General features: G+C 39.5%; 1 protein-coding gene across 1 annotated transcript in view; it reads right to left on the reverse strand.

Annotated features, from left to right (window-relative positions):
• The window catches only part of LOC122797116 (extracellular calcium-sensing receptor-like), a 249,860-nt gene extending 231,248 nt beyond the window's left edge, over nucleotides 1–18,612 (reverse strand). Inside the window, exon 1 of the mRNA XM_044065912.1 lies at nucleotides 18,355–18,612. Within this exon, the coding sequence (XP_043921847.1) occupies nucleotides 18,355–18,612 (258 nt within the window). The remainder of the gene's footprint in view (nucleotides 1–18,354) is intronic.
• Nucleotides 18,613–20,315: the final 1,703 nt, after the last annotated feature.

Raw genomic sequence — 20,315 nt, forward strand, 5'->3', positions numbered from 1 at the left:
GTAGTGTTTTCAATGTGCATGTAGACTTTAAGAGATGGCTTTATAAACTTTATGTAAACAGATGTTTGCATTACTAAATGTATTAGAAAATCTGAATGCGTATTGTCATTATAAATATGTGCATGGTATATAAGACAACATTTGCTATTTATATTTGTATGCAGTTAATATATTTGTGAACAAGTACTGAGCGACCAAGGTTGCAGTGCATGGGGAGGTAACAGATGGCTGCATTGTAAATATGTGTTATTTTCTTAGATAGTGCCTTCATTTCCTTTGTGTTTGCACATGCAGTTTCATGGCATGAAGACTAAATTGACAATAAACATAAGTAATACATGATATTGTGCACTTTCCATACTACACAGCAAACCAGAGGAATTGTGCAGTGGTTGGCAAAGTGTTTGCAAATGCAAGATATGAATTTCTACTGGTTCCCCATTTGTGTGTAGTTAAGTAGAGAGGAAACAGGAGTCTCATTGCTATAATTATGCAAGTTCTCAGTAATGAGTGTATGAAACACACTGCTGTTTAGCTGACTCTGTGGCAGCAGGTGTAAATGCATTGACACATTTCTTTTTGGAGTCCAAATGATGTACGGTTTGAATCCAAGTGTATATAATAGTTTAAAATAAGTAGCAATAATACAATGAAATACTTTTTTATACTACATTCACTGTGTGAGTGTGTGTGTTATCTTAGCGCAATATGTTAAAGTAGTATTGCATGGAAGTACCCACATCGTTAAATAGCCATTCACTGTCACTTGCCATTGGTGCATGATGCCAAACTCTGCACAAACACAGAGGCCAAAAAGAGAAGGACTCCATTGCTTTTTGGATAGTTATGATTGCAAACTGCTCTTTACTCATAGAATCCATTGTACTATATTTCAGAGCTTTACTCCCCAGGCCACCTCTGAAAACAGGCTCTGAGCCCAGTCAAACTTTCCCAGTTAACACATGTCATAAATAAATGTGTGGTTTTGTTTTTTTTGGCCAGATTATTGATGTTAAAATGGGATAGATAGGAAAGTGGTGAATGGGGAGCAAACTGGGGGAAGAACAAAGGGAATGCAATACAGGAATGTGCAGGAGGGAGATAGGAAAGACCCATAGCTATCCATTTCTTCAACAGTGTAAAATGGAAATATGTACAGAATATTAGCTGAATTTGGACTGTCACCTCCACAAAGAGGGGTGGCAACAATACAATCATATTGTATAGCCAATTGGACCAAATCAGGTGTGTCATGAAGACAGGTGTATGAAGTGGAGAGCTGTGTATAGGATATTTTTTTGTGAAACAGGTGCCCTTTTTTACTTCAGACAGAGAGGAATGTTTGTTAAGGGATTTTAGTATTTTTGGGTCAATTAAGTTATGTAGGTGAAGAAGCAGATGCAAACAGTCAAGACAAACAAGACATGACACAAGGAGAGTGAGGGACAAAAAACGTTTGAGGACACTATGATTGGGGTAAGGTAGGGGGAGTGAGAATCTAGTCCTCACCCACAGGATTGTCATCATCATCCCCTTTCTCCACTGGCTACTGAAGTGATTGATGCCTACTCCTCCTATGGATCAAGAGGGAGAACAGCCTCTCCATCTGGCACAGGATTGCACCAGCGGTGCTGTCCATGACCCTACACACCAGCCCTTGCATCTCCTGGTGGGTGATAAAATCTCCACCTTTACCAGTGCTCCTGGAAGGTACCACAGCACCATCTACCAGGATAGTGCTACCTGAGGGTGAAGGTAGTGCAGGGGCAACACAGGCACTACTGCCAGGCTGGGTCTCACATGTGCTGCACATTGGTGCCAGAGCCAATGGAGCTGGGGCAAGCTGAGCCACTGGGATTGGACTAGCTCCCTGTGCTCTAAAGCATTTGATGATTTGTTAGAGATGGATGGCATGGAAATGTTTTGACAATACATAATAGAAAAAAGAGATAAAGGTTGGGGTGAGAAAAAAAAGAGATAAAATTAGTACCATCATATGTGACATACAATGCATTATCACAATAATACAACTATTTTATCGGAAGTTTTACATTTAAATATACTTTCTAACTACAAACTATAATTATGGATTGCTCAAAGTAATCCTCGCAATGTCCAGATAGTGCACATATGCTTGGTACAATTATAAATATTAAAGTTAACAGCAGAGCATTTATGCCACTTGTGTAGAATTTAATTTATGCAATCTTATTAAAGGATTGTGGTATTTTATAATTGTTATTTGTGGCATTTGAACCCACAGCATCTGACTACAGTCTTACAGTTGACTCCTAGAGTTGATTTGTGCTACAGACTGATGCATGTATACTTGATTTTACAGTTAGGATATGCATTCTTACTTTGCTACTACTGTATAAAAAGTTTTTTTTTTTTTATTTAAAAGCTATAATAATGCTTCTCATGAGCAGCATGCATACCAGTTGTATCCCTTAGTCTTTTTAGATGTTCAGCATGGGCTTGCTTACTTGCACTGATTTCAGAATTAGCTGTGAGTAGAAAAGAAGAGCACATAACAACATTATGCATACCAGTCTTGTCTATATTTAGCATTCAATGTATTTTAAATTCAATTTATTAGCATACTTACATGGCTGTGGGATGTTTTGAGTTTGGAACTCATCCAGCCACTGGTTGAGTGTATCCCTCTTGCACCTTTTTTGAGAATTAAAGTGGTGCCTACAGTTCTCCAGTGCACTGGATGCCAGTCACACTGTATACAGCCTTGACCAGACTATTCCAAGGCTCAGACTTATAGTGGGAGCAGGATAGTCCCTCTGTAAAAGCCTTTGGCTGTGGCACTTTACCAGGAGCCTAATAAAAATTCTGGACTCCTGAACACTCCACCTCTGTGCCTTAAATTGGGCAGTTTCCCCCTAACACCAGACATGTCTAACCTGAAAACACTACAATAGCAAACAATGATTTCCCACCCAATACATGTTATCGCATTTACTGGTAGTGAGCAAACCTCAGCAGCAATGATGCCAACTGCATTTGCTTGATGTTAAATGGAGAGCAACAGTGCCAAACAGAGAGGAAACCAGTTTTGGAAATTGGAAGGTTAATCTGACACTTGGCATTAGTTTGAACGTTTTTTGCTGCTGTAACTGTTAGGTTAGTTAACTTTGCAAATGTGCACTTGGGGCATGCATTTCATGAACTGACACATTTGGTTTGGCTTTATACACTGACAAAACTGATTTTTACAGTGTGGGATTCAAACCTATACATAAGAGACAAAATATTTTCTTCCACAGTGGTGATTTTCCATTTTTGCCAAAAAAGAAGTCCTTCTCAGGCATAGTCATGGATCATTTATAAATACAAATGACAGACTGAGGTGTTAACCATGTACATGTATGACCTGACAAGGTCCTTTTTGTTTATACATTCATTTGTGTATGAGTCTTATTGATATGTGAAGGCCATTCAAGTCCAGATAAAATTCTACATACAGAAACATAGTAGACAGTATACTTTCCGTCATACATCTGAACCTTCAAAACACAGTAAGGGTGTTTTACCCTCATACATATAATTCATATGAACTGTACTGCTATAATTATGTATACATTGTTATAAGTGATATTTAATAAAATGTGAAATGGAAAACAGTACAAATGTTTGGAATTTCCTGTAGGAGAACCCACCCCACCTGTTGCCACAGGAATATTGAAATAACACTTGTATATTTTCATGTTTATTACTATAAACTGAACTGTCACAACAATAAAGATATGTTGCACTTCCTATATTGGAACCTAAGACCATCCGTATTACAGCCCTACACTTACACCTGCTGCCGCAGGAATATTGAAATAATACTTGTATATTTTCCTGTTCATTACTATAATCTGAACTGTCACAATAGTAAAAATATGTTTCACTTCCTCTATTGTAACCCAGGACCATCTGTATTACTGCCCTACACTTACACTGCTGCCACAGGGATAGTTAAATAACAGTTGGATATTTCCCTATTCATTATTCACTTCTGTGTGTTTACTGCTGCACAATGCTGCTTACAGTGTTTGCACAGTGCCCAACAGAATTAATAGAATATATCCTTCTGAAATTGTTGACAGTCTGCTTCTTCTCTGCAGGTGTTCTAGAGCTGCTGGTGTTGGGGAATGTTTCTAACCACCACACAACATCACTAAGCAGTGTTTTCTGTGATGGAAAGCAAAAACTACAACAATGTATCCTTTTTGACGTTTATAATGTCTACGTCCTGTCTGCAGGTGTTCTGTCTGTCTCCTGTGTGGTCCACTGGTCCAAGTTTGCACACTGCTAAGCATTGTACAAATGAACTGAGCAAAGAAAAACTTGTTTTAGCCTTGTGAACAGCATCTATTAGATGTCATCCTTAAAAGACAAAGGTGGGACTTGAACCCTAATGTACAGAGAGTATATGCTGTGTGGATCAATGGATCAATATTTTTAGCAGACATGCTACATACACACACAAGTGACTGACAGGTGTAGTTGATGTATTACTCATCCAACAAGTACTTTACATGATATTTATTGTGTTTCTCTATTTCTCCAGTTTGCCCCAAGCCATGCACCACACAAATACTGGCATTAAAAAACAAAAAAGGAAAATTAGGAGAAAGGAAGAAAAGAAATCTATTAAATAAACAACACTACAAAATTTATGTTGGTACACATGAAATATTTTTGCATAAGTCTGGATTTGAACTAAAACTCCAATGAACCTTCAAAACACAGTAAGAGTGTCTCATTCTTCTTTGCCACAGAAACAGCTTTGCAACAGAGAATGAAAATCATTATGCATACAAGCAACTGCAACATCATCCACTGTATTAACAAGACATATGACAGTTGTACATTTCTGAGTTGTTTGTACATGCATTATTCAGATGTAGTACACTTAGTGATCATATGACCATGACTATTACTTACAGAAATGCAGCTCTGTCTTATCTCTCTGTGTTTGTTGCTCATTCTCTCTTATCTGACCAATAGTCTGAGGCATGCAGTCTGTAAGGCATTTTGTATCATTGTCCTTAAAATGTGTGAGGATATTAAATGGCATTAACATACAGCTGTCAACAAATGTAGGGGGGAGGTTGGATGCTACTGAACAGAAACTGTGAAATGTGTGTGCTTACTTACATTTCAAACCTTGATACAATTATAGGTTCATAGGTTCATAGGCTGGTACTAGGCTATCAGCCCTAGGGCCTATACATGCCTAGCCATAACAATTCCCTGGCTATTTCTTCCCACACTATTTACTTACCTGGACCCCTGTCTAGCAGGGTGACTGATGTGATCTCCGGGGTGAATTTCCTTTCTCCCATCCAATAGTCAAGATTCCTTTTGAAGAGGGCCACAGAGGCACTCTGTTTGACATGTATGGGCAATCTATTCCAGAGTCTGGGCAGTCTCTGGGTCAGGAACCTATCCCTCCAGCATGTTTTGTTTATTGTGATGACAAGGTTTAGATCCCTGGAGCATGTGGCTCTGAGGGATTGGGATTTCTTTAAGTGTAGCATGTCCAACAGCTCTGGGTTTGACATGGCCTTGTATGTTAAGCAGAGATCACCTCTGAGTAGACGATATGTGACAGAGTATAGCTGGAGTTTTGTAAGGCGGTCAGCATAGGGCATCTGTTTTAGGCCTGTGATTCTTTTAGTGAGGAATTTCTGTGGCCTTTCCAGTTGTTGCAGATGTCTTGAGAGGTACATACCAAATGGGGCATTGCATTCTATAATGGGTCTAATGAGGGATGAGTACAGTGGGGCAATGACCTCCTTTTTTCTGGATGAAAAGCCCTTAGTGATGAGGTGTGCCACATAGAAGGATTTCCTGACTGTTGTGATGTGGTTATCGAAGGTGAGACCACTGTCTACCTGTGTCCCTAAGTCTCTTATCACACTTTCGGTGTTTTGTGTTCTGCCACCTATATAGTAATTCATGGGTACATGTTTTTTCCCAAAGGGGATAACTATACATTTCTTGGCATTGAGCTTGAGCCCATGGCTCTGGCACCAAGCATCTGTTTCTGTAAGGCCCTTTTGTAGAGTATCCACATCATTTGGGGATTCAATAATGGCTCCCAGTTTGCAGTCATCTGTGAACTTTGTTAGCCAGAGTCCCTTGGTGTTGGCCTGTACTTCAGAGAAGTAGATGCCAAACAAGAGCAGTCCCAGGACTGAACCCTGAGGTATTCCACTTGTCACTTGTCTGGAGTTGGATTTGGAATTGGCTACTTTTACAGTGTGGGTTCTATCAGTAAGCCAGTTAGCAACCCACTGGGAGACGTAGGGATTAATGCCCAGCTTAATAAGTTTATCTATGATTCCTGAGTGGGGGATGGTGTCAAAGGCCTTGGCAAAGTCTAGATAGGCTGTGTGGACCACCTTACCCTTGTCCATGGCTCTGGAGACTGATTCAAAGAAGTCAATCAGGTTCAGGAGACAAGATCGGCCCTTCATGAACCCAAACCAGGTTGGGTCCAGTGTTTGAAGGTTGCCAGTGTCTTTGTTTATAAGTTCCATGATAATACGCTCCATGGCCTTGCAGATAAGGCTCATCAGACTGATGGGACAGTAGTTTTCAGGATCCAAGGTGGATCCCCCCTTGTGGAGTGGGATAACTGTAGCTCTGTGCCATTCAGTGGGCACTAAATCTGAGGTGAGGCTATGATTAAACATGACACTTAGGTGAGGTGCCAATTCATATTGTAGTTCATGTAGTACATAGCCCGGGATGTCATCTGGTCCCATGGATGCTGTATTCTTTGCTTTGGAGAGTGCGTTTTTTACCTGTGTGGCTGTTATTACCAGAATTTGGCACTCTTTGGGTATTGAGATGGGCCATTTAGGGGGTGAGAGGGGGGTGAAGTTGGCACTGAATCAATCTGCCAGGATATTGGCAATATCCTTGGGATCAGTATATTTAATGCCATTCTGTTTTAGCTCAGAGCAGATCTGAACATTGCCATTTATATTCTTGACATAGTTATGGAATGCCTTGCGGTTGTCTTTGGAATCTTTTGCAATTTTATTTTTATAACTAGCTTTGGAGGATTTTATGAGGGATCTCAGTGTCTTACCGAGGCTGGTAAGGGAGTTTTTTGCATCCTGGGATTTTCCTCTTTTCTGCAACAGTTTCTTCCTTTTGTTGTAAAGTTTGTTTATGACAGGGGACCACCAGATTGGCTTCCTTTTTTTGGATGAGAGCATCTTGGTTCTATTTGGGATGGCATGATTCATGCATGAGTGGATGTGCTCGTATAGTGCCTTAGTGTAGGATTCAGCAGTTGAACTTTCAGTTCCTGTCTGCATGGGTGTCATGAAGTTTGTCACTTCTGACTTGAGTAGCATGAAATTGGCTTTGGAGAAGTTTTTTTATGGAGGTTTCCTTACTGGGGAGTGGGGGTGGTATGTGGATGTTAAGGGTGATTAGCTTATGGTCAGACCTGACTAATGAGGGGGTGACCATAGGTGTGGAGCATTGATTTCCCATGTTGGTAATGCATATACTTTCTAAGTATAACCTGGCTGACACACCCACTGGAGGTAATGGAGTCTGAATTGCTGTTGTGTTTTCATTCTAATAAAATAACCGAAGTGGAGATACATGGCAGGAATAAAAGACTTTTTAATATAAGGTTAGCACTTTCACATCCAAGATGCTTCTTCAGACCATAAAATCAAACTCACTTCACTTCCTTATGTATCCATAGTTAACAATTATGCATTTATTTTTGTATTTTCATTCTCCATTGCAGTAATCATTCACAGTTGCATTCCATTAGCAGCACACACTGAAGGAGTGCCTGCATTGTATTTACATCTGCTGCACAGAGCAAAACATTTGGGATTTAGTAATTCTAATGAGTTCACACCTTGTTTGCATCTTCACTGTGCCCACACCCCTGAATCTACACCATAAAAATGGAACCGTGTAGCTAGGGAGCCTGAAGTTTAGGACACTTGTCTATGTGGATAACACAGAGGAAAATTTGCTCAGAAGACTGCTGATATTGATAAGGTGCAATTGCATTTCTCAGTTATATACTGGATATGCTCATATGTCACTAAGAACAATATATATATATATATATATATATATATATATATATATATATATATATATATATATTAGTAAATGCTACTTTTATCTTTATGAACTTAGATGTTTTTGTCAGAACATTTAATTTCTCAGATGCACAGCCTTATTAACTTTTATCACAAGTGCTAATGTTACAACTGTTTTTCTGTTTAGACACTTCTATTGTTTTTTCAGTGAAATGTAAATATCCTATATTGCCAATGACACAGGGGTGTTAGCCTTCTAGGATGCCCCATAGATGCCTGTAGGAGAGTGCTGGCCACAGATAGAGGTGACTGGCAATTGCATAAAATTGAATGTTCTGTGGTAAATGCGTACACACATTTTTGGGACAGTTAATCTGATAGCACTTTTAATAGTTTACTAATGTTTTATTCCTTTTTGTTAGCAAAATGTGTCATTTGCCTGTTGTTTGGGGTGGGGGAGCCATGTTCCACATCTGTGTTGGCCCAAACAAAATTGTTTGTACAGGGGTTTGCTTTGCTACTGGTACTTTCCTTGTTCTGGATCCAACTTTGCTTTGTGTGTGCTTGTAGTATGTTACAACCACATACGTCATTTTTTATATTTGCATATCTTGACTGTTTTTGTTTCTCCAGTGGGTAATATTAAAAAACTACTTTTATGTGTTATATCTAAGCAAGACTTTTGTCTATGTGACACTTGTGCAAATTTATCCTTCTTTTGTATTTTACGTCACCTAGGACTATGGCATCCAGGCATTTCAATCCTCACAAACCCCCTCCAGTGACCCTGAGAATGAATTAATTGTGAAAAACATATAGGCAACATGGTTCCTTTCTGCTTGACAGAGGATGTGGTGATATGTCTGGCAAAATGGAAATCTGGCAGAAGGTAGTGGCTGATGTAAATGCCAATGGTGTGGCCACAACAGGACATATGATTAGGTTCATCTAAGGGCCACTGACATGATTTCATCAGCCCAGAGGAGAGCAGCTGCAGTGAGCTGTAGACAGATGACTACAGGGGGGATGCCTGCTACAGAGCCACCACTGACATCAAATGAAGATTTTCTGTCCACTGTCAGAGATCCAGAGAGCTCAGTGGGAAGTGTACAACAGCATATGATTTATGTTGGTGCTTTTGTTTCAGGGAGGACAAGTATGTCCCAGGCGGAGCTTCCAGCTGGGCTTACCTATCTCAATTGCTAAATATTTCTTGTATAATAAAATATTGACAGCAGTACTTAACTTTTGTTTAACATGACTTTTTTTGGAGGGGGGGGACTAGTTATAGATTGATACAGTTAAGAACATATTCTGGTTGATTATACATGGGCTTGGAGAGGAAGTGTCATCCAAGTTCTTGTTAAACGTATTGTTAACTGACATATAAAGGGCAAAAAGGTTTAACCTCCTCTGTCACTGCTAATTATGATGATGGTGTCCTTACATTTTGCTTAACTTCTTCCAGAACCATCCTTCCTAGGAAATCTGGAGTCATCTGCACATGGTAAGCCAAACATTTGTATGTCAATACTGATGAGCAGTTCACAGAAATATTTATTTTATCCATATGTGCAATGTAGATGTCAGTACTCTTGTGTGTGTTGTTGCACTGTCTGTAATAGTGGCACCACTGTTAGTTTGTTAGTACATATTGGACTATAGTAGTGTAGGTATTGGTTTCGTTCCTGTTTTTGTTGTTTATTATCCCAGGTGATCCTGACAGTGGAAGTGTAGGACTCTTACCACCTGATGTTAGAGTATCAGCAGACTATGATGATGATGGTGGGCAAACAGAGACACAGTCAGAGGGTGAAGAGGTTTAATCTGACACTGAGGCTGACATTTTCTCTTCCCTTGCAGTTCCATCGGACACAGCCAGTAGGCATATGCCAACACATTTCAGTGAGCCCTCAGATATACAGGTGGAGGGTGAGACACTTGATTGAGGTAGTGTGGTTACTGCAGCTTCAGTGCCTGTTGATTCTGGCTGTAGTTAAATTGTGGGTGAGTTGCCATGTAGGAGGGATGTTAGGGGTGCTTGGAGGAGGCCTGCTGCCCATCATGGAGGTGCAGGCACGTTCCAATAGGTCCTCCAAAAAAATGCTTAGATTGTAGATGTGGCACAGACTGACATGCATGACTGCATTCACTGTGTTGCCAATTCAATTGATCAGATGAATGACAGATTAGAATGGGCAGTGTCTGTGATGGAATTCATGCTGAGAGGGTGAGAACATCCACATGGGCATAGGTCAGCCACATCATCTGATGTTAGCAAACATGGCCATGCCCGATCATGCTCCCATAGTGGCAGTACTTCAACTGCTCCATCAGTGGTTGAGGTGTCCACAGCCAGACATAGCAGGCCATGGGGCCATTGTCCTGAGTATCATCGTGAGGAGAGCTAATCCATCAGACATCAGTCACATTTATGTAGCAGCAGTGCATCTGACTGTGGGTGTGGACATGGCATTGTAACTCCTGGCACAGCCAGTTCTTGGGGTTGGGTACAATGACAATGAATTATCACCTTTAGCATGCATGGTTCACACTTGTCCGATTTACAAAGACATAGAGCTAGCACAGAGCTTGGCTGTGTTCTTGCAGACATTCACACACCAATTTAAAATGGAGGGCCCATAAAGACACACACAAATAAGTTACATGGTTCAGCTGTGAGGCATAAAGCTTATTCTTTCTCAGTGGCCATTTGTCTCTTTATCCAAATGTTTGCCTGTTTCTGTTTCTTATGCACATGCACTCAGCCTAGGCTCCCCACCACCACCATCACCACTCATAACACCCTGTTAAAGGTATGACAACTGTGCCATATCCTTGTGTTCTATCTTTTGGATTCAGGGACACATAAGCTTTGTGTATGCTCAGGGTGCATAGCTGACTTACTGCTTTGAATATCTGTGTTTGTGTTGCTGTTTTGATAATTATACTGGTTTCTTACAGGTTTCTTTATCTTGTGTACATACCTCCCACACTCTTACAGCAAAAAAAAAAGGTGCACCAAGCCATAAACAAATGTGGGACAATAGCTGAACAATAGGGAGACTTTTTAAATATTTTCATCTTACAAAGTTAGAGACAGCTAATAGAATCAAACAGTTTTTGCATGAGCATTTTTAGGATATTTTTGAGGAATATGAAGTGTGAAACTGAAATATGTGTCATTAATTTTTAACTTCTCTCCTTAATGATTTGTCAGTACAAATGTATGAGGCCAAACTGAGGACATTTGGTGACCATCAATATTTCTGAGAGGTTTGAATATGTGAATCTTTGATGCCTGCGGCCTATTACTTGATAGAGGACACAGGTATTCACATAAATCACTGCTGTCAGATCTTGAAGTCACTGCTATAAATATCAACCACCTTTTACTTACTTACATTACAAAGTAACAGTTTTCCAGGCTATGCCGCTCATTTGTATTATTACACATTTTGTTCTATTCCAGGTTCAACACTTAACTTGTAAATCCAGCAGTTGCTACAGTTTTACTTCAGGGTTGACTTTGTCTGATGCTTGGAGTACACAGCCATTACATGGGTAGGTAAAGGCTGTGAGCACTGCCTGGCATCAATGTTACTATATGTATGTGTGTAGGATGAAGGTTTTAGCCCCTTGAGTGGAGAGGGAGTGTGCTCTGGCTATGTGTTGCCTCTTAGCCAATGCAAGGGCATATTGAGCATGCCTACTTCAGCCTACACCCACAGCAGCTACTGGTTCCCCCTTTAACCTGCTTGTGGCTGTGGTGACCTTGCCAGTGGTGGTGGGATGTGTGCCCCTTCCCCTTGTTAATCCTGCTGAAGCTGTTTCCTGAGGATGATGCTGTGAAGCATGTCACAGACAGTGAAATTTTAAGTACATGTTGATGGATTGTACTGCAGGGCTCCCCCAGATGTATCTAGGCATCAGAACTGTGACTTCAGCAGCCCACACACATGATCTATGATATGTCTAGTTTGAGAATGTGCCTCATTATGGCATTCTTCGGTGGTTGCATGTGCATTTCCGATGGCTTCATCAGTCATGGTTCCAGTGCATAACCTGCATCCCCCAGTGAATGACTCTGTGGGACATCACCCCTAATGATCATCTGATACAGTTGGTAGTTGTGCCAGATGTGTGACTTCCTGGGTTGTCAGCACACATTCAAGATGATTCCCTTAGCATTACGTATGACTTGGTAGTTAATGGAGTGGAAGCCCTTTCTATTTATATAGACTATTCCCTATTCCCTGGGTGTTGCTTTGATTTCTGTCTGTGTACAATCTATAGTACCCACTATTTCAGGATAGTATTTTACAGGGTAGAACTCCTGCATAATTCTGGCTCTGTCCTCAGGAGTACATGGAAAATATATGTGGTCACTGGCATGTTGGAGCATAGCATTCAAAAATTGATGGAGGATCTTGAATGTTGATGTCTGTGACATCTCCAGCATGACCCCAGTTGGTCTCTGAAAGGTTCCTGTAGCTAAAATTCTAAGTGCTACACATACCCTAATCTCCATTGGTATTAGTTTTCCTTTATTTGCCCTTGGTCTGAGTTGAGGATGACAGAGGTTGCAGAATTCATGTGGTGTGCCTCTATCCATCCTGTAGCACTCTTCAATTTCTATTTCATGTATGTTGTGATAAGTTAAACAAGGTCTGAAAACTCTTCTTCTTGGCTGGGATCTATTAGCAGCAGGAGCAGCATAGACTTCAGCGTGTTGCACATACACATGAATTAAAGCAACAGCAGCCCCTAACATTCTTTCTGTGTAGACTCCTTTCCATTGTTGCATTCCATTAGGTTTTGGAATTCACAGAGAAAACCAGCACTGAGTATACGTTGTTGCTTTATAGCTTTATGAATAGCTCCTCCATCTTGGATTGGTTGATTAAAATACAGTTCAGCTGTTTATGCTGTAATTAGTATACCACAGTGTTTACAGTGATAATGCAGCTCAACTAGTATTAATAAAATAGAGTGTAATGAAGAAAGACTCTTTCCATATTTTGAATAAATTCAGATTACTGTGAAAAAGGAGCACAGACAGACCCTAAACTGAATACAAAAGACTGATATTTAAGTTTTGCAAATAAAATTCTATCATTTTTATTCATGCAGATATCCTTAACTTCAAAAGTATCTGAAAAAAAACAAAATAGCAACACCTCTTACGTTATTCTTGTGAGAGTTAATAAATACTTGAATAGTTTAGTGTCTAACACCTTATGTTTAGATTCTATAAGAACTTCTAAACAGACAATATTAGTCCTAACTTGAGAAATGTTTCCTTTTTATAATGGGGTTTAATACATCTATATTAATTGATGTTATAAACATATTTTATTAGAATAATATTGAATGTAAGCAGCAAGAAGGCCACTCTAACCCCCTCTGCCAAAATACAGTCTTAACATAGAGCAGAATGGGCTTCCCCATCTGTGCGAATAAGTCAGTTAAATTAAAAATAGATGCTGTCCAGTAGGATATTGGTGAACCAATCCTGCTAGAAAGTAAGCCAGTTGGCTATGAATAAACACCCTTTGCAGAACTGCAGAAGATACTGTATATGCTCAGATATGATTAGGAAAACAGTTGCCTACACTAGTGTTTCAAGCTGAAAACTTCCTTTAGCATGTTTATGGAGAAGCTCTATTGGTGGAAATAGACCACACACTGTTACGGAGTACATTTAAGAAGTCCTTGTGCAAGGATCCACCAACATTATAAGGAATGTTAATGAGACAAAAGACAAAAGACAAAAGAAGTATGACTGACGTGAGGTACAAGCCCAGGAAAAGAAATGCACAAATCACATATTCTGAGTCAATGTCAAGTGTTCCATGAAACATGACAAATTCATATCTCAAAGGCTCTCATACAAGTGGAATAAACACACCTTGTGAATCAATCTTAGACTTTTAATTTCAACCTTCAAGAAGGAACTGGATGGATGCACAGTCACCCACCCACAGTGTCTAATATGGGATCCTGGGTATAAAGGTCAATGAAGGACAGGAGGTTTTCAGCTTGTTCATTATGAACTTATAATACAAGAAGAAGGAAGCTGCTTATCTTCTTTGAAAGAGGGAGATAAAGTTAGAATATTGCCAAATTTTCGGTGAAAAGTAGCAAGAAGAAATGGTTAAGAAGTGTGAGAAGCTGTTAGTACAGAAGATAGAAAGTTGCTGAGGAGTAACCAGATCCATGCATGCAAAGTAAATATGCCCCAAAAGGCTGTGATAAGTATAACTGCTGTATCTGCGAAGCCTCCAGCCAAGAGGCGGAGTGGTGAGAAAGGTGTTCAAGAAGGTGCCTACAGAGACAGTTCAGAAGTAGCAGAAGCTCTGCAGCATTTGGACAGACTGTCATAAGGAGGGATTTTATGTATTTATTTATTTAGTTTGTTATTCAGCATTTGGTAACCAGGTGAATAAACTGGTCCATAGACCTTTTTTCAGTCGCAACCTGACCCAGAGTGGCAAAGAATAACACGTTAAAAATATTGCAGGATTGTTGACGACAGAGTACATTTAGCTGTCATCAGAACATTCAGAACATTATAATAGCATTCAGAATGGTCCAAGTAGAGATGCTGTAATATAGTCAATGAAAAATTGTGTTCAGTAGTCATCAATTTAGAGAAATAGGTAGTATATTAATTTGTCATCAGAACGATCAGGGCAGTACAATAAGCATCTCAACAGTCCAAGTAAAATGCCATAGTACAGCCAATGAATCAGTGCATTCAGCTGCAATCTGAACAAGGAGAGATGCAGTACTTCACTGACTTGCAAAAAACCATAACTTAAGGTTCAGCAAAGGAGACAACTGCCCGAGGAGCAAGCTCTTACAGAGTGCAATCTGCAGGTGCCAATGTGGTGCAGCAATTCATGAAGCTATGAGGCAAGGTTAAACACAGAGACAATGATAAAAATGCATGAGGGGATGGTTCAAGAAGCTGAGGCAAAGCTGAAAAGAAGATGAGCAATAAAGAAAAGACTGGTTAGGGGCTGAGGCATGGCAGGGTGTGGCAGACTTTGAGCAGTGAGGCCGGTGTATGATTGCACATGTGCCTTTTGTGCCAGTGGGATTATAATATCCCAAATGCTACAGAAGATTAAAATGAGACTGGTTACGGAGTTCTGGAGAAATGAGGAAGGAAAGTAAGTGTCTCTCTCAGTGTGTCAGGGCTGTAGAGAGCAGGCAGGACTGTGCAATAAGGTGTTGAAGGTATAACAGAAAGTTTATAGGGAGATGGCAGAGTAAATACGGACATCTTGTTTACCTGCAGTATTGTAAAATGAAGGGATTTGAGCAAGAGAGACAGAAAGGTAGGGATGATGTACATGCTGGAGTGGGTGAAAAGTACAATAGAAGAACAATGTACACAACTATGGTCAGATGCGGATGTAGAAAGAAGCTTGAAATAGTTTATAAAGCTGTGGAGGTTCAGGAACAGGAGTAGGAGGAAGAAGATGGAAGGTCACGGTGGAGTGCACAGTATGATACTGGCAGATAAAGGAGAGACAAAGATGGAGGAAGTGAAAGGCAGGATTTGAATGAAAAAATAGGACAAAACTGAAATATCCTGTGTAACTGTCGGGATAATAAATGTATATAGCACATACTCCTGTGATCTCCACCTGATTTTGCTGAATGTCCCTGATTTCAGCTCCTATTTTTACCGTATCTCTTATAAGTTTTGTGATTTTTTCTGGAAATTATTGTGGATTCTTTCTGCTTAGAAAATGCACATTGATGCAAAGCCAGTTGTTCTATTGACTTTTAAGTGAATTAGAGATATATTTAAAAACTACCTGACTGTGGACTTCTGTCCATTCATTATTTTTGTCTTTGCCCAGAATTCTCATGAAAAGAACTTAGGAGATATGGCAACATGTATAGGGAAAAAGTATGATGAAAACATTAATGCAATAAAACTAATTGAAAAGTATATTGTATAAACTGTTGGTCTTAGGGTTTTAAATAAAGAACAGAGGGTATCAACTAATTAGTCTTACAATCTCCTGCACCTCTTGATTTCTCCTTAAAGTTTCAATCTGGACTTGAGCACCAAGTGTCAAGTATTCTTTCACAACTATGGTCAAAAATATTATACCTGGTCTATGCACTGGACCCAGTCCATGTGGTTATAACAGAAGTCATTCACAAAAATAAAGAAAGCAGAACCCTGAAGAAAGTAAGGGAGTCCTGCAAAAGACCAAGTCAAAAAAGCTGTTATAACATAGTTCATAGGATCACAGGTAGTTATAAAGCTATTTACCTAAGAGCCATTTTAAGCCTAGCCAAGCTTACCCCAAATTTATAAAAAATATTACTGACATGTGCCAGTAATCCAAGGAATTTTATGAGTTACAATATAGGCATATGCACATTAAGCATTCACATGCTGTCCCTGTCCATTAGGGACATAGGGGCCAAACTATGGGTAAAACTGTGATTTCCAGTCCATTGGTCCAAGGTATGTTTGAATATGTTTAGAGGTGAACTTTTCTTCACATGGATGAGAAACCTTTTCCAGAGAAGGGGTAATCTTTGAAATACATATCTGTCCTACAACGTGTTTATGTTGCAGATCAGATTTCGGTCATTAGAACAGTTATTTCAGATGCTATTTCCATCCATCCATCCATCCATCCATCCATCCATCCATCCATCCATCCATCCATCCATCCATCCATCTATCCATCCATCCATCCATCCATCCAAAACTCCTTTTCCCATTTTTGCACATGGCATCAAGGAGTCAGTTCAGCAGTGGCAATCACATATAGACAATGTTCGTACTGAGGAGTGGCTAGCTCTACCAGTGTTGTGCTTCCATACTATACACACTCATGTGCACTCACACTTAAAATCAATTTAGACTGTTCAATCCACCTACTGCATTTCTTTAGAATGTTGGTGGAAACTGCAGCACTCAGTGAAAACTCAAATGATCACACTGAGGACATGCAGATTCCACAAAGAAAGCACCCCAGCCAAGAACTGAACCAGTAAACCTCTTACTGTGAGGCAATAATGCTACCTGCTGCACCACTGTGCCACTTTCAAGGCATCCTTTGATTCTGCACTGATGTATTTATTGCATTTAGGATGCATAGATCACTGCACAGCAGTCTGTAGGAGACCAAGTACAGGGATAAGGCTTTGAGATGGTCAATAGAATACTTATTGTTTACCTACTGTATTCTTTTTGTGAGATACCTCTGTGTTGTCTCAAGCTGTTTGAAGTGCCTAATCATGTAAATTCCAAAAGGTGCATTATACTCAATGACTGTTCAGATGAGAGCCAAGCAGAATGGAACAATGACTTCCCTGGACCTGGTTCAATACCCTTACTTAGAAATTGTGCAATGTAGAAAGATTTTTTCTCACCAGTGTAGACAAGTAGTGGTCAAAGCTCATATTACTGTCAACATGTATTCCCAGATCCATGACCAATGGGTTTCCTTTTGGGGGCATATAATGAATGTGGTAACTTCCAGGGATGGCCATGTTATCAAAGGGTACTATTATGCAGTTTTTCACATTGAGTTTTTTTTCTTGATTTTAAACACCTTAATTCAATTATCACTTGTGATATAGGCAAATTTACATTTATACAAAAGAAATTTTAGTCCATGGCTCTGTCACTAGTTGTTTGCCTGAATCAGGCCCTCTTGAAGGATATCATTGTCTTTAGGGAATTCACTGACCATGCTTAGTTTGCAATTGTCTGCAAACTTGGTCAGTCAGAGGACCTTGATGTTTACCTTAACTTCAGAGGAGTAAATACCAAAAAGGAGAAGCCCCAGCATTGATCATGTGAGACTTCACTACTGACTGACCTCTTCATGGTGGCAACTATCCATGTCCTAACATATGTCCTGTCATTGAGCCAGTTGACTATCCATCGGTTGACATATGTGTTTAAGAGCAATTTCGCAAGTTTATCTACAATGCCCGAGTGAGGTACTGTATTGAACGTCTTGGCCAGATTGAAGTAGGCAGTGTGTACAATTTTGCTCTTGTCCATAGCTTTTCAGACCTCCTCAAAGAAGTTTACATGGTTAAGTGGGCATGGTCTGCCTTTGATAAAACCGAACTGGGCAGGGTCCAGTGTATATAATGTCTTTATTCTTACCATTGTTTCCTGGTTCTATCTGTGTTGTTCAAAGCAATTATTTTTATTTAAATACATATAAAGACAAAAGATAATATGTTTTCATTGAAATATTTCTACCTGTGGATATCTGTACAGTGCCAGCATTCTTGCAACGGGGAGGGTTGCCTTTGAGGTTAGTTCAGCAATGATAGCAGATGGCAGTGTGATATGGTCACATCTGTAATTTGGAACAGCCTCCTTTATCCCAGTTAACAGTAACAAAGTACCTTCAATTGCTTTTGCCTCTGTGTGGCATGAGTCATAAATCTGGAACCCCAAAGTTATGTTTGGCAGAATACTGGGATTTTCATTAATTTCATCAACTGCAAACACCATGGCAAGCACAAAACGATAATACCTTATATGGAACCTACAAAAACAGTTAAAATTATTATTTCTTCAAATGAAGAGCTGAAAATCATAATAATATTTCTAAGCAACTGCAAACACCATGGCAAGCACAAAACAATAATACCTTATATGGAACCTACAAAAACAGTTAAAAATTATTTCTTCAAATGAAGAGCTGAAAACCATAATATTTCTAAACAGACAGGTCTTTTGCATTAATATGTTGATCTTGTATACTGCAGTGAATGGAGTACAAGGTAAATAGACACCATATGAGTTATACACAGATACAGAACAGAAAAGTTAGAAAGAATAGAGATATACCAGAAAAATCTGTTTTTTCAGTACAGTAAGGGTAATATAGATATAAGCAGTTTGTCCTGTGCTACACCTTAAAAGTAATTAGACTGAATCCTCACAATCATGGAACACTTTGAAGTGGATGAAATGTAGCTGTTACTGTCCCTTGAGGGACAAATAACCCAGCTGGGAATTACTTAGTAGCAATAAAGGAGGAAACTGTAAATTTAAGGAGGGCCTTACATGGCATACATGCTAACCATTCTGTGACATGTTGTATGACCATGGCAAGGGTGAAGCTAGGATGCACTAAAAAAAATGGGTTCCAGAATTTGCTGTAGTGGGCTGTGACTTCTCTGGAGCACTGGGTGCTTCATGGAATACAGGCCTACACTGGTGTAATAAGCTCCATCTTTCTGAGAAGGGAAGAAAATTCTTAAGTAAGTGATTAATAAAATACATATAGTCATGTAGGAAGTACACAGAAGTAGCCAGGAAACCAGTCCCTCTCCTTTCAGATTACCATACTAGACATTGATAAATATGCCATTAAGGAAAATAATATGAAAAGACACGTAGTAAATAAAAAGAAAGGAGTACTCATTATCAATATGAATAACTCAACGGTTGTGCAAGGTGAATGAAAACTATAAGTAATAAGTACCATTATCTACCGTCTATGGAAAAAGATGCATATGCTTGTGTTTTCTATTGAGGAACAATGTTTCAGTATTGTCAGACAAAGAGAAATGTGGTATATGAAGAATGATGACTGGGAAGTAAAAACACCAGAACACAAGAATATATGAAGGTGATAGAAGATGAAACAATGAAGCAGAATGGCATAGCCTTATGTCTAAGGATGTGACCAAAGTAACAACAGTTAATTATACAATATTATACAATGACTGGCCATTAGTATTCAAAACCAAGCAGGCTGATTGGCCAGGCCAATTGTAAATCCGACAATATATCAACGGAAAAAGGTCCGGTCACCTGGACTTTTTTCATTGGTATATTTCATTTTTTTTTTTTTTTTTTTTACTTTTCTTTCTTTTTTAAATCAAATTAAAAAATGGAAGCCCTCAAACAAATGAGTGGGATGGTGCAGACAAAAATAAGAGGATAATCAGGTACATTTTGCAAAAGTAAAGAATCTTACCTGATTATTCTTTTGTTTTGTCTGTCCCGGCTCTCCCGAACATTAAAAGTGTCCCAGTTTCTTTTTTTCTTTTAAAAAAAAAAGCAACGGAGATCTTCCTTTCTCCATTGCTGCCTTTGCACAGCACTGATGTACTGCGTAAGTGTGGGAACACAAGTCCCATACGCATGCGCAGTGCATCAGAAAAAGCCCCAGGTTACCGGAAAAATGCAGAAGGGCACCACAG

Source organism: Protopterus annectens, chromosome 3.part0 (genome assembly GCF_019279795.1).
Source record: "Protopterus annectens isolate FY-2018-M chromosome 3.part0, PAN1.0, whole genome shotgun sequence".
NCBI lineage: Eukaryota > Metazoa > Chordata > Ceratodontiformes > Protopteridae > Protopterus > Protopterus annectens.